At 23.9% G+C, this 16,193-nt stretch overlaps 1 protein-coding gene across 4 annotated transcripts; it reads left to right on the forward strand.

The window, feature by feature from the left end:
* Positions 1 to 708: 708 nt before the first annotated feature.
* LOC112604268 (nuclear pore complex protein Nup155-like) lies at positions 709 to 15,362 on the forward strand. Of its 4 annotated transcripts, XM_025353233.1 has the most exons (27): positions 709 to 947; positions 1,000 to 1,189; positions 1,297 to 1,422; positions 1,541 to 1,640; positions 1,700 to 1,869; positions 2,813 to 2,961; positions 3,062 to 3,345; positions 4,268 to 4,518; positions 6,750 to 7,006; positions 7,067 to 7,240; positions 7,328 to 7,439; positions 7,722 to 7,939; positions 8,010 to 8,285; positions 9,402 to 9,496; positions 9,858 to 9,954; positions 10,550 to 10,627; positions 10,698 to 10,897; positions 11,030 to 11,180; positions 11,247 to 11,506; positions 11,573 to 11,720; positions 11,809 to 11,895; positions 11,954 to 12,074; positions 13,222 to 13,332; positions 13,423 to 13,543; positions 13,631 to 13,753; positions 15,038 to 15,166; positions 15,265 to 15,362. In XM_025353233.1, exons 2-26 carry the CDS (start codon positions 1,018 to 1,020, stop codon positions 15,147 to 15,149), a joined length of 3,993 nt encoding a protein of 1,330 aa, XP_025209018.1. In that variant the 5' UTR covers positions 709 to 947; positions 1,000 to 1,017; the 3' UTR covers positions 15,150 to 15,166; positions 15,265 to 15,362. The 4 variants fall into 4 exon arrangements, with proteins under 4 accessions (XP_025209018.1, XP_025209015.1, XP_025209017.1 ...); XM_025353230.1 differs by lacking the exons at positions 15,038 to 15,166; positions 15,265 to 15,362 and adding an exon at positions 13,822 to 14,023; XM_025353232.1 differs by lacking the exons at positions 15,038 to 15,166; positions 15,265 to 15,362 and adding an exon at positions 13,822 to 14,023 and having other exon boundaries at positions 1,014 to 1,189.
* Positions 15,363 to 16,193: the final 831 nt, after the last annotated feature.

Raw genomic sequence — 16,193 nt, forward strand, 5'->3', positions numbered from 1 at the left:
GACAAATCCACAAGACGCTTCAAACGCAACTGGTGTAGAAATCTTCTCAACTTATAAAATGTTCTTATATTATTCATAAATGTACCATAAATCATTGTAAAAGAAGACTCGACTGCAAGTCATCCTTCAAGTTCTTAAAAGTCGAAAGTGTTATATTTTTTACCACATCATATTTCTTATTATTTATACTATTTATAGTGTACAGATTGTAGATTCTCAATAAACGCCATTTTTCTAAAAAAAAAATACGTATTATAATTTATAACCTAAAACATAATATACTTTTGTAACTTTCGATTTTTTTTTTTTCCTATTTTGTAAACACAATTTAATAGTACAATTAGATTTTATTATATTTCCAGTATTTTATGTAAGATCATGAATTTAACACATTCATTTAAATTGAATTAAATTTTATAATTTTTTTAAGATGAGTTCACGCAATCGGTTAAATCGGTAGTATTATGATATATGACTATTATGTTCTTATTGTTCTTAAGTTGCAGATTTCAAGTTTTTGGCAACAGCGTTGCTCTGATTTCATGAATTCGGCAATTTTATAACTTCGGCGTAACATATTATATTTGTAATTTTAAAATAAATAAATTCAGGAAAAATAGAATATGTTGGTGTACCTGAATTTAGGATTTGCTTTGATTGAATGGTTTCTTCCAGAATATTATCTCAAACTTTTAATTTGGAGGAAGAACTGCCCGAAGCCGGTTAAATTGTTTGTACTTAGTTTGTTAATTTATGACTTATGTTAACATTCTTAACAGTAAGTTAATACCACAATGTAGATAAAATCTTTTAAAATCAAACTTAATAAAGTTCTCATTTTTGCAATCAGCTCTAATCGGTTATTATTTTTTACATCGTGGTTTATACTTTTTATTTTAAATTCGTCTTTCATGTTAGATGTGAAATAATCGCCGTGTTAATAAAATGTAAGTATATTTCTTTGGTTGATGAATAAATAATTATTATTTAAAAAAATAGTACAAATTGTCAAGTTAGATGGATTCTACAATAAATATTTCAAGATCCATGGATAATTCCATGTCCATGATTAATCAATCAATATCAACCAAAGATAGTTTAGATCTATCCGGTAAGATGTTGGATAGGTTTTTTGCAGCAGATGATTCATTTCCAACACTTCTTGAGAAAATGCAAATAACTAAAAGCAGTTAGTACCAAATAATAATATTAAAAGTATTTTTGAATAATATTATTTAATAATTATATTGATTAAAATAAACAAGTGCACTTTTTTCTTTTTTTTGTAACTTTAAGGTCAAAGTATTAGTGGTTTTACAGAATATGATTATCCTAAAGAAGGTCTAGGGGTACTTTCAGTTACTCCTCTAAAATCAAAACACAAGATACCATTACCAGGCGCATTACTAGAGCAATGGAATGGTATTACTTTTAATTTTAAGTTTATTTTTTTAATGTAACTACACATTTTTTATGTTTGAACTCATTGCATTTTATAATTATAACTATAAAAATATTTTTCAATTAATTTATTGTATAGATACACAAACCTTTCATCGTAAGTTGGGAATATTTCCTAGTATCAACCGAGTATGGGTTACAATTGACCAAGAATTCTTTTTATGGGACTATAGTGAAGGGTAATATATTGTTAACTATGATCTAAATAATTTTTAAATTATATAATTTTATATTCTAGAACGGATTTATCTTATTTTGATGGAATGAACTCAACAATTTTTGCAGTAGCACTGGTACAACCAAAACCAAATGTGTTTCAAGCTCATATTAAACATTTGTTAGTCTTAGCTACTGGATTAAACATTTCAATATTAGGAGTAACGTTTAAAAAAGTTACCAGTGTTGATGGTAATTTTAATATATCATTATATTTTTACATTTAAAAATTACAAATAATAAATTAGAATTGTTAATCAAATCATTTTTTTTTTTTTTTTTTAGTCTTTGTAAATCAAAAATTAATAACACTTGACATATTTCAAAATATTCTGAATCATTTTGTGCTATTCTTAGACATTTAAAAATTTTAGTTTTTTCGTTTTATTTCAAATTGTATCCGATTGAAAAAAAATGTTTCAGTAATTAAATAAAAATATCAAAAGTACTTAAATATTCAATTTTTTTTTAAACAATTAAAGATCATATTTTTTTATAATTCTTTAATGTTGTATGACAATTTCTCCTCTTCTTACAATTTTTGATATTTTGCTGTATGCAACTCAGAAAATAATAGTCATAAAAAATTGAAATATTTGACAATATTATAACTTATCATTTTTTGTTCATTCACACAATGAAATTAAAGAATATTTAGTTTAATTTTAATTTACTTGTAACTATTTAGATTTTTTAATTTTTGAAAAAATATTTTCATGTTATATGCTATTGGTTTTTGATAAAATTAATTAAACCTGCCTTATTACTATTAACATTATAAATACTTACATATTAAAATATCATATAAATATGGGGTGATCTATTGTCTCTTCATAGAGTAGTTCTTTATATACTAAATTTATTGTTGAATTCAAATTAAACACATCCAAAGGAGTAACCTACTCAATTAAGAGGTAGACTTGACTCCTACTATATACTAAAATGAGATTTCCCTTGTTTTTTTTAAAAAAATTTTTTACTATTATGGTTAAATACCATATTAAGAAAAAAAAATATTAATGTTATTAATGTTACTGTTTTAGCCTTAATAACCATGCATTTTATCATTCTTTAAAGAGACATTTTTATTTAACTGTTTTATGTTGCAATATATAATATTTGTTTGAATTATTAGGTAAAACAGTAGAACAATTGGAACTTACTACAGATACTATTTATGAAGTTCCCACTGAAGGTGTGATAACCTCCAAAATTGTTGGAACTGACAGTGGTCGAATTTTTTTTGCAAGTGAAGATGGTAACCTATTTGAAATTGATTATTGGGTATTTATTTTCTTAAAAGTTTTTTTTATTATTAAATATCAAATACTACCTTATCAAGGTTATAAAAATATTAATATGTGGTTTTTTTCAAAACATATAGAAAGATTTGGGGTGGTTTTCAATTGGAAACGGAAGACGTTGCAAGAAAGTTTGTCATTCAGCTGGAACTTTATCTTATATTCTACCATCATTTTTAACACATGCAATTACCGAACCTTCTGCCATTATTGAAATAGTTGTTGATAATATACGCCATATACTTTACACACTGACTGAAAATAGTTCAATTGAAATGTATGACCTTGGATCTGATGGTAAATCTACAAGCCGAATTGTTTCTTTGTCGCATTCTAATCTTGAGCATCAAGTTTCAAAATTACTCAGGTAAATATTATTTTTAAATAGGTACTTTTTTGTCATCTACCTGCCACCTAGCTTTTTAAAAATCAGATAATTTTGAAATACCTACAGTAACAAGACTTTTAAATGAAACTAAATAGTAATTGGCAATAGTTGAAAACTCTGAATGTGTATATGTCTATTACTAAAATATCTGAATAGAGGCAGCAATGCTTTAGGATGATTACTAATTTTGAACTACAAAATATGTTTACTTTTCTCAAGTTAAATATTGTGATGAATAAATAACTTATTAAAATTAATTTTAAAAATGTCATACTTCCCTGATATAATGTATATAAGTTTGTTTTGCTAATTAAAAGTTTTAAATGCTATTTATAGGAATATTGTTATAAAACTTAAAAAACATACAAAATATACAAATAATCAAATAAAAACATCTATATTGAATTTAAAATAGTAGGTATGTTATAAGTTATTATTACTTATGACATCAGGCAAATCCATTAGTTTCCAATAATTTGATCATTTTTTAATTCATGTCAGAAACAATGTTCTGTGTTTATTGTATTTTCCATAACCAGACGAAGTAACTTATTACTAAATACCTACCACCATGTATAAAAAATATAAAAATTGTAAAAATAAAAAAATTTTGTTCTTTATTTTGTATATTTTCCAATTTTTAGTGCTATAATATCTAAACCCTATTAATAGTTTATTGTGGCAAACCAACTTTATCCAAACATTTATAATATAATATAATATGTACTTGACTTCACGTATAATATCAAGATCAGAAAAATATTAATAATAAAAGTAGTTTAATTTTTACATTATTTTTCCAATATACCATTGCTTAGTGTAGTGGATCAATAATAAACTAGTACCAAAAAATAAATTCAACTTCAGTAATAACCAAAAATTTGGTACATTTTTATTTCAGAACTATAGAAATAGCTCAAATAACTATATTGAGTAGTATAAAAATCATTGAAGAAACTGAATCACCTAGCATTCATCTGTTAGCTGTATCTAAGTCTGGGTTTAGATTATATTTTTCTACCGGAGCAATAACCTCTAGCAATACTAGACCTTACACATTACAACTTGTACACATACGTTTGCCACCAGGATATAATAGGGTTATTGGAGAATCTAAACCAAGTAGTGTTCAGCACGTGTTATATAACAGAGGTATTTATTTCATTATTGAAAGTTTAATTAGAAACTACAAATTATTCAATTAACAATATTAAATTTAAAATAAAAAATAAATTATATATTTTACTGTTGCTTCTTGTAGCTATACAATTACAATTTTTATGTAAAAAATGAAAATCCATTAGGTGTTTATCAATCTATATGTTTTCAGTAGTTTACTATATTCCACTTGATACATTTATGAACTATGATCAATGTTATATCTGTGATTATTATATAGATCAATGCATATAAAATATTTATCTCATTGATGTTATTTAACAAGAGGCATTAAATTCACTTTTTCACTTTGTTATAGTTTATTGTCTGATGTTTTGTTGAGTTAGATATTATGATAGTTATTATAGTAGACTTAATGTACTATTTATTTTTATATTAACTATTTATATTTTTTTTTATGAACAGAACAATAATATTTGTAAATTGCAGGTGTAAGAATTAATAATTAAATATAATATTGAACAAGAAAATCAAATTAATTTTTTTAATTTTAATTTTGTGAATTAAATAATTTACTAATTTGTAGTTATAAACTTTTGACTTTTTGTCAGACTTGAAAAATGATCTAAGACTTTTTCAAATTGAACTTTCTAACCAATAACCAGGTATCAATTATATCTTTCAATGAATTTAATTTGTATTACCATCTAATGATACAACTTTTAAAATATATACTAGTTTCAACAAAGTATAGTTTATTTACTATATTTTGTTGAAAATCTAATTATAAATTTAAATAAAAACTACTTTAAAGCTATTAACTAGTATTTCTCACTATTAAGTAGATTATTGCTAAAGATGTATTAAATTTATATTTAATAAAAATAATTTTAAGTCTAGGCAATTTGTTAGATTAAGTTAAAATAATAATATAAAAATATATATTATTGTAATATTATGTTATAATTTAAAAAAATCAGTGAGTTTTTCTTTGAACTTTTCTTATAGATATTTATTCTGTGATCCAAATTTATTATTAATGTATAAACATAAAAATTATTTATTTTTTTGTCATTTTATTGTAACAAGTATTAAATTACATATATAAAATATATGCATCAATTTTGTAAGTAAAAATATCTGGATACAATAAAATGGAAAATATTTAAATTTTGCTGCATAATTGTACAGTATGAACACTGGACTCCAAGCCATGGGAATTCTTATTAGAAAATTATTATATACTTATTTAATAATATAAAAGTATATATTACTATTACAATTATTATATACACTTTACTTTGCATAGTGAAATATTATTATTAGGGCTAGGGACTTCTAGGAGTTTGCATGTTTTTCAAAATCATCCAAAACATAGCTAAGTAATATAGAAATTTGTTTCATGGTAATACGAGTTCATATTTAAAATTTATAGTTGCATATTTTGCATATTTGACCATTTTTTAATTATAATTGCATATTTGAGCATTTTTAATATGAAAATGGTAGTTTTATAATTATTTAAATATTTTATACAATCACTTTTAAATTTAGATCGATTTCCTAGACCAGAAATATTACATTTATGGTTTTATATATATAATTAGACATTAGTATTGTTTTTCTTGCTGAACGCTCCCACTGTTATTTATGGGCTATGGCCTTAATGGTATACCTCACACGTGATTCCTGACTAGAACTCGGGTGTTAGAAGAAAATCAATTATTTATTATGACAAGTTTTTTTACTCTAAATTAAAATTTTATTATTTATTTTTTTTGTGCATATTTTAATAACATATTTGGTAATTTTTAAAGGCATAAATGCATACATATTTTAAGGTTTTTTAGGGAATGAAATCCCTAGCCCTAATTATTATTATTATAAACCATTGGGGAAGTGAAACTAAATGAGCAATCCCAAAATGATTAATACTGCAGTTTCCAGTTGCTAGTAGACAGTTTTTAACACATTCAGTATTTTTTTAGACAGCAAGTAAAATATAACTATTGCTCATGTATTATATGATTTACCAGTAAAAGATAATAAAATAATAATGAATACATATAGATTTAGATATATTCTTTTCTTGCTCCAGTATGTACTTATCTATTCCAATATAAAAGTATTATATAAATATTTGTGTTTTAAAGTATGTAATATTTAATTAATAATTGAATGATTGTTATATATATTAATTCTTAAGCATAAGGCACATGCTTATAGCATGTTCATTATTATTCTACAAGATATTTTATTTGCAGGTACTATTATAATGGCATGCAACACTGATATAACTAATTACAGGCCAATGTTGTGGTGTATAACACCTGATGAATATGCGTTTAATTCTAACTTTAGTGAAAGATATTTTATTACTGATTTGGATGTATGTCCATTATCACTGGACAAAATAGGACCTAATTTATTGATATACAATGACCCAAGTTTACCACAACCACCACTCATTGTTCGTCAACAATTTGAAAATCGCCAAGAATATATAACCTTGGCTCCACAAGTAAGAAATTTTTAGAAAGATTTATTTTCACTTTTATACATTATTTGTTTTCTTTCATAGGGTTTGGAAATATTTGAAATGCTTCGACCTTATGACACTCTCTGTGAATTATTAGCCTGCAGTCAAGGTTCAGAAACAGATGCCATCAAAACATATTTTAAAAATTTCACAGATAATCAAGCATGTGTGGCATGTCTCACAATTATTTGTGATCAGTCGTTAAAAAATATAAAGGTTAAAACTTTCATTTTTCTTTCTGTAGTTATAATTTTGTAAGTATTTTTGATAATTAGTTAAATGTATTTATGTTTTTATAATTAGATCAAAGAATATGCAACTCGTGCATTTTTCACTCATGGTGGTGAGCCTAAATTAGTGACTGAAAATCGACATGAATCACTTCATGAATTAACAAGAGTTGCACAGAATAGTAGTATGAAATATGTATTTACTATTTATACACAAATTAGCTTATTTTAAATTAACTTATTATTATTTTTCTATTTGTTCTTTTAGTTTTTGCTAAGCTAGTTTGAAAAAAATAATATCTTTTTTATACTCTTAACTTTTAATATTTTATGGTTATTTTAGTTTTATTTTTTCAATATAAAATATAAATAATTATTGTAGGCAAAGTATGAAAATATTCATTTTTATTAATGTATTTTTACTCAAAAAAATGGGATACAAATCATATATAATATATCATTTTTAGGTTACAGATCAAGTAATTTTTCAGCATCACCTATTCCACCATTGTCTACGTCAACATTTATAACAAATCAGACAAATATAACAAATTTACCATTTGAATCCACTAGTGTACAGTATTCATCAAAACATAATGGGTTATATTTATTTGTGAGTCGTTTATTGAGACCGCTTTGGAACATTAAAGCTGTTAATTTGGAGACCAATGATGGGAAAACTTATGTAATATATATATATAATCAATTTTAATGAATTAAAATTAAAATCATGATAATTAAATTTTCATTTTTAGATTGTAAACACAGTGTCTCCAGATGATTGTTTATTTGTTGCAAGCCATTTGCAAACTTTACACTCTTTCATGAATAGTTATTCAAAAATGTTGGCTAACTATTCTAGAATACCAATAGATACATCTAGACGAACAGCTACACAAGATGCACATCAATCTGAATCAAAATCTATAGAATGTTTGAAACAATTAGTTGTTTGTAGCGCTGAAGTGTTTAATTTATGGAAATTACTTAGTGAACATCAATTTCATATAATAGCAAATGAATTAATTGACGTAAGTAAAAATTATAAAAGTTACCTTGTTTTTATTACTTTAGATTCTAAAATTATAAATGTAGATATTAATATATGAATAAATATTTTAGTTTTACATTGATTCATCAATTTATGGTTTTTTTTTTTTTTTTTTTTATGAAATAATTTTTAGGAGTTGAGAAAATGATTCAATTTTCAATATTTTTTCTGGTAATAAATTTAGTCTTGTTGATACTTTAGAGTTAAAAAGTAAAATATTTCTACTAATTGTCTTATTATAGAAGTGTCATTAATTCAGACAAATGAAATGAAATTGGCTTTAAAATGCTTGGAATTAAGTTTTAGATACTTATAACAATTAAATCAATGAATCATCCATAATCTATACATCAAATTATTTCAATATTTTTAAGCCATTAATACATTTTATATATTTAAAGCTTTGGCAGGAATAATGTGCTATGTAGAAATTCCTAAATTTTACTGTATCAAGTAGAAACAAAAAACTTACTATAATTTCTATTAAATATTATTTGGACAGCATGTAACACGTTCTTTCAACTTTAAACATAATTTTCTGATTTTATAAATATAATAAGAAAGCTTCATAGCACGTCATTCTGCAAAACAAAAAATGAAATCGGAAAAAATGTTACATAGCACGTTATTCCTGCCGACCCTTCATTATTGATTTTTTTTTTCTTTAAATATCAATAAATATTGATTATAAATTCAATACCATATTCCACATAAATGGTTTTTATGAAAAAATTAAAATAATTAAAATACAAGGACACCATATTTTTTTAATAAGCATTTGAAGTTCAAAAGATGTATTGTTATTGATTGAAAAGTTAATAACAACAATAAATTATGTGAACAACTAAATACTGTATAATAATATAATAAATAATATGCATTTGTTATAAATTAATTCAACCACTGTATTACTTATAATAAATTTAATTTTTATATTTACATTGTTAATGTATGATAAAATATGACTAGTAAAAGCTGACAAATTACCTATGCTCAAAATTCTTTTTTGTATGCAACAATTTATCCTTAAATTTCAATTAAACATATCTATTACAGTAATCTAATTATAAATAAAAACATTTGTATTGTTTTTTAGCATGAAAAGCATATTTTGGAAAATATTACCTTCAAAGAATTGATCCTTTCACACCAAGAATTGTGTCAAACTTTGGTTCAAAAACTATTAGATACGTGAGTATAAACTAGGTCGGAATAAAATAATTTGCATGTTGGGATAGATATTTTTTCTAATATTGACTATCATTCTGCAAATAAAATGTTGCATTCTAGTACAAAAAAATATGTTTAGTTCATTCTGTGATTTTTAATGTAATAAAATATTTATAGATAATGTAGGCAATTGTATGTATTTTTAAAAAACTTGTATCCAGGGACAGGTTCCATTCTATTTTGTGCATTTTTAATCTGTCTCTGAGAAAGTGAAAATTATTTTACTTAATTATAAATAATTTTAACTGTATATTTTTAACATTTAATTTAAAAACATAAGAAATCTGTGTAACAAAGAATATTTTATATTATTGATTTTTAGATATTTAAATGAAAATTCGTCTGTAGAATCAATTAGTACAAAATTACGACAAGTCTGCCCGTCCATATACCATTCTGAAGATGCTGCTTGTGCAAAAGTATATATTTAAAATTATAATGCCTTTATTTATTATTATTCAGTATAGACTAAGCCCAACCATTGATTAAGTAATCAATGGCCCAACTTATCAAATTATTAAAATGAAATATAATGTGTTAAAATGTTGTACCTAAACGTGTTATTTCCGTCTTAGTAATAATTGACAGCAATTTTTTTATTTTTAACAATAGATTAAATTGACATATTTAAAATCAAAAATGAAAAATATCATTTAAAATCACCTAAGGTTTTTTTAAATATTTTAATTTTTAATCAGATTAGTAGCATTTTGAAATTATAATTTTTCAGTAAATTTTAAATTCCTCGTAGTATGCTTAAATTAAAGTCTATTCAAAAAAATAAATCCTATATAATACTTAAAATTTGATAATACATAAATTCACTCTAATAATAATTATAGAAAAAAAAATAGAGCATTGCTAATATATTTATGCAAGTATGACATTTTCTTTAATAAAAAAAAAAATATATATATAATATTAAATAAATACAGAACATGAACAAAATCAATGTATACATTTAATTTGTAACTGTTAATACAATAAATTATTTTATGCATTTAATTCTTTTAGGCTTCAGAAATGATTAAATTAGCACAGTCTACAGTTAATGAGGATGAGCGTAAACGAATTCTATACCAATCTCTTACAGTAATTATTTATTAATATTTATTTATTTTTTTACTTTTATGCATTTTTTTTCCCTATTTGGTTAAATTAGGTGTTGAAAGAAGTAGCCCCTAAGTTTAATTTAACATCAGTTTGTTTACAATATACCAATTGTGCATACATGGAAGGAGTATATCAGATATGTAAAGAGTATGCTAAAAAATTTGATCCAAAGAATTTGGCTGGTCATTATTTTGTCAACAATATGATTTTAGATAGAGATGGACCAGGTTATGGAGCCTACATGCTCAGGTAATTTAATCTTGGCTTATTTAGTGTAGTTAACTTTTATTAAAGTTATCCTTATTACTATAATTGTAACAGTAATATTTGAAAGGCATTACTTTTGGAAGTATGTTAATTTATATTTTTTTATGAATTTAGATTAGATATTTACAAAGAAATAAGTGCAAGTTTAGATAACTTATACTCAATCATGGTGAAAAATCCATCTATAATTATCCCTACTCGGCCAAGTTTAATACCTGGAATTCTAGAAAATTCTGCACTAACTTCTGAACAATCTTCTAATTTGGTATTGATTTTATTTATATATATATGTATTTTTTAATACATTTATAAAAATATTTGTTATTAATAGATTTCAGAATTAATTAAGTTGTGTATCTCATGTGATGATGAAATTATGCACACTGTAGTATATAGATGGATGCTAGATAAAAAATTAATAAAAGAAACAATTGAAATGGGACATCGTAGTTTGGAAAAGTTTTTATTGGCTCAGTCCAAGTGTGATGATAACAATAACTATATTAAAGATGTACTATGTAGATATTATGAATATAATGGGAATTACAATGAGGCAGCTGAAGTTTTGGCATCATTGGCTAAAAGGCCAGAGTAATTATCATTTTTTGTAAATAAATATGAAATATGTATATTTCTTAAAATTATTTTTTTATTCAGGAGTGGCTTAACTTTAAGCGACCGCCTTATGTATTTGGGCCGGGCAATGGCATGTTTGCGCAGTAAAAAGTTAAGTACACCCGCTTTAAATGTTACCAGTCTCAGAGATGTTGAAGATTTGTTACAAGTAGCTGAAATACAAAAAATGGTTGGTTTCAATTTCCTGTATATTTACTTTATTATTTATTTATGTATTATATTTTTTAATTCTTATATATTTAATTTATTTTAACTAGATATTGGATTTATTGTTGTCTAGTCAAATTAATGGAAAATCTGATGTTATTGATAAGCTTAATAGCTGTCTGTTTACATTAGGCGAAGTATGCATTCATAACTGATAATAAAGAATGCTTATAAATAATAATAAATGTATATTAGCTTTATAGTAATTTTGCTGAACCATATAGTCTATGGGAAGCTCAGTTGGCGATTTTACAACTTTCAAATCATGATGATCGTGAACTAGTCAATCAAATTTGGGAAAATATTTTATTAAAAGGTAAGCTTTAGTTATTAATATAAAACTTAAGTTAAAATAGTTATTTTTAGTTGACTTATATTAAAATCTTATCTAATTTTATATTAAAAACATGAATAAACTATATATATTAGTGTGCATTTATAGGTATTATAAGTAGAGGTCGGATTTTTATGATTTTACATATTTATTTCTAATGTTTGCAGTTTAATGGGAGTATGATATCATTACAATTCATAAAACATAGATTTCATTTAAAAAAATTTATTTTTGAAGATTTTATTTTCATAATATCAGCATAATGAACATATTTCATATTTATCGGCATTTCGATAATATTGATCAATAAATACAATATTCATTATACGAGTTATTTTTATATCCTTCCGAGTTTTAATAAAAATTAATTACCAGATATTTCTTATTGATAGCAATAGTAAACATTGATTATTTCGTTAGCTGTCACAACTATTCAATGATCCATCGCGGTGCATGTTGATATTGAGTATAATAGTTTATTGATTATAAATTATCTTTCCATTAGTTTCACCCTAACATACAAATAATATGCTAAAAAAATTTATTTATTTTTTTTTTAATATTTTGTATTTTTAATGACATAAAACATTATTTGTCTGTTATTTTTAAAGTATTAAAAATATATAAAAACATTAAAACATTATATTTTAAGGTTTTTAAGAGAATATAAATCCAACATTTAAAAATACATTTTGAGTATTTTGATTTGATGATAAAAGTACTTATCGGATTGAAAAATAAACACATTCATTCTTCCCTTTTAAATATGATAAAATCATAGTACTAGTTAATGTAGCTGAGTGTCACTAAAGCCTGGAGATGTAATAAATATTAATTAACTACCTATAATAAAAATAAAATTTTAGACCCTTTTAACAATACAGGTTAGATTAGGTTAATATATAATGCCTCAAAGATTAGATTATGTGACTACTGACTAGTATGATATTAACCTATATTAAATCTGAATTTAGTACACATAAATATTTATAACAATAAATGATACATTATAATACATTAGTACTCTATACATAACTTATACAATATACATATATGGTAGTAGTTTTTTATCTTGAAAATAATGTTATGTTGTTCAATTAATTGATTATTTCACATTTTTGTTTATTAGTTGTAGAAGATTGTGGAGATATTAGTGAACACAACAAAATGACCATTGTTCTAGAAAAAATAAAGTCATTAGCTAGTTCACATCCAATCAATTCATCTACATTTGACTTAGGTATGTAATATGTGTAGTGATTTGTCATCATTAAAATATACAAATAATAAAGTATGTGCTCCTATTATGATTTCTTTTTTGTATACATAGAGTATGTAACAACTATGTTGGAATATTTTAATTGTAACTTGGGCGGAGATTTAGAATCTGTATACACAACTATGTTAACTATTGGTGCTCCTATTGAATCTTTAGTGGCAATATATAAAAAGTAATAATTTTTATCTATTAAAAAATGTATCAATATACCTATAGTATAATCATTTGAAATAATTATATTTATCAACTTTTCGTGCAGGATTTATTCTACTAATGATCCACGGTGGCAAAAGACCAGTGAGCTGCATGTATTAGAAGTTATCATGAGCTTGGCTCGGTATTATTTACAAAATGTTGATCTATGGCCGTCAGGAATGCAAAGGTAATAGTTTTTATACATTTATAAAAATTAAGTAGTTCCTCTATTAAGTATAAATTTAAATCTTTTAGGAGATCCATTGCTGTGAACTTATTCGATCTATTAGTTATTTGTCAAAACATGCTTTACAGTCGTTTTGCACATAGTCCATTGATTGAAGGTGTCATTGCAATCAAAACTGAACTTGACAACATCATTAATAACTGACTTAATAAACCTGATTTGTAAAGATTCTTCATCTGTCAATTATTAATACATTATAAATACTATATTTGTTTTAAAATTTAAATGTAATATTTGTATGAATTTTAAACTATACTTAAAATTCATAATTAATTATTAATTTTTTTAAATATGTAGTATATTATGTTAACAGTTTTATTGTTTCAAAGATAACTAGGTATTTTACAAAAACAGTCTATTCAATTTTTTATTACTATGAATTGTGATTGTTATGATTAAGATAATGTAAGATTCCATATAAATAATACAACTAAAAAAATATTTTTATAGAAATATGTATTAAAATGTTTGGGGAAATTTATTAATTACTTTTTTTGTGTACAAGTATAATATACTTTTATTTTTACATTTATTGATATTGGTTTTCTTTTTTATCAATTTTTTCCTTTGTAAATTTATCATATAACAAATGTTAGTTCTTTGAAAAAATATTGCACTTAAACATTAATACATTAGTTTAACGTCTATTAAAAAACTAATTCTTGAATATTTAAAGAATATGTGATAATAAACCAAAAGAATAGATAAATTTTACAAAAATTACTAATTAAGCGGGTTTATACTTTATGTGATATAACAAACATATCTTTAAACTATCAAAGTTATATATTTTTGTATCATAAATGTAATAAAAATAGGCATAAACATTCATCATAGATTCAGTAAGAACATAGCTATATAAATATCTTAAGTACATAACCCTAATTCACAAATATTAATATTTCTTTACCAAAATATCTTTGAACAAATGTATGAGCATTTTGTATTGTCTTAGAAATTTTAACAGGTTACTGTATTTGCCAATGATATAGCTATAATGTTAATTTTATCATAAATTTAAAAACTATAAGCTAATTATCATTGTGTTTCTACTGGGATTGATATCAGTACACTATATAAAGGCATGTAAATTCCGTCGATTCGTTTTTTTATCTGAAAAAAAAATATAAATTCTACCGAAATAAAAAACATCTTCAGAGCAAAAATACTAATTTAAAGCAAATTCTAAGTTAATCACCTACTTCTGTTTTTTTTGTTTTATAGGTACCTACTTTTCCGTTTAACCAAATCTTTGGATTACTCTCCACCAACTTTGTGTTATATGAAATCTACAAGCTACAACCCATCAATTCCGAGTTTGACCAAATTGAAGTGAAATTCGTGTGTTTTCAGGTTAAAAATACGTATCGGTGGAATTTAAATGTTTTAAATTCAACCCTAAAATACCTGCAATAAATTGGTGGAATTTACAATCACCCATTTTTGTATAGGGTAAACAGCGATAGCGACTAAAGAGTGAAGAAAGCCTGTCACCAAATACTATAAATTTATAGTATTTGCTGTCACTTTGCGGCTTGCGCCCGTCGTAAGTAGTGGTCGATGTTATTCGTTTTTGGTGGCTTAGTATTATTACATGGAAGTGAAACAAAATTGAATAGATATGTAACTTATATAATTTTTATTTTTATTCTATGTTTTATTTTTTTAAATATTTTTATATATTTCTAAAATTATAACACTCATAGGTTGTTTAATTTTGTAACCTTGTGTCCTTGCCCCTTGGTTAAAGGGAGAAGACAAGATGACTTTCCAATGTGACTATTACTATTTAAATTCTGTTGAATAATATTTTATACATCTCAAGACTCTAATGAACTTTTTGAAATAATTTTAGGTAGGTAGGTATTTATTATATTAGAGTATAATATTAAAGTAACTCAAAATAATTATTTTTTACTTAGAATTTTGGAGGATTATATTTTTGAAGATACCTTGTTGTGTACGATCTTCACATTTTAAATTTTAACTATAGTAATGCAATAAGTAAACAAATTATAACTCAAGCACGTCTGTTAATGTATATTGATTTGTAGGGTTTGGATTTAAAGCCTTTAAGGTAATATAATTAATAAAAAAAATCTTTTAATTTATAAAAATAGCAATTACAAAATTCATTAAAAAATTAAATAGTTTGGAAATTGTATATTATTAAAAGAAAATTGTGGACTGACGAACAATTTGAATTTAGTATCTACACATTATAAACATATTTTAATCTATAGATAGGTACGTAATATAGATACTTTTATAAACGATAATATGACCCATTGAAAATAATTGACAAACGACCATGCACCGTCTTCAGAAAATCTTATCGACGTATGTCGTTAAGACGAATGTTGTGTATAAAATTATCAAA

The sequence above is a fragment of the Melanaphis sacchari genome, unplaced genomic scaffold (assembly GCF_002803265.2).
Source record: "Melanaphis sacchari strain LSU unplaced genomic scaffold, SCAv2.0 Contig11_pilon_pilon, whole genome shotgun sequence".
Classification (NCBI taxonomy): Eukaryota; Metazoa; Arthropoda; class Insecta; order Hemiptera; family Aphididae; genus Melanaphis; species Melanaphis sacchari.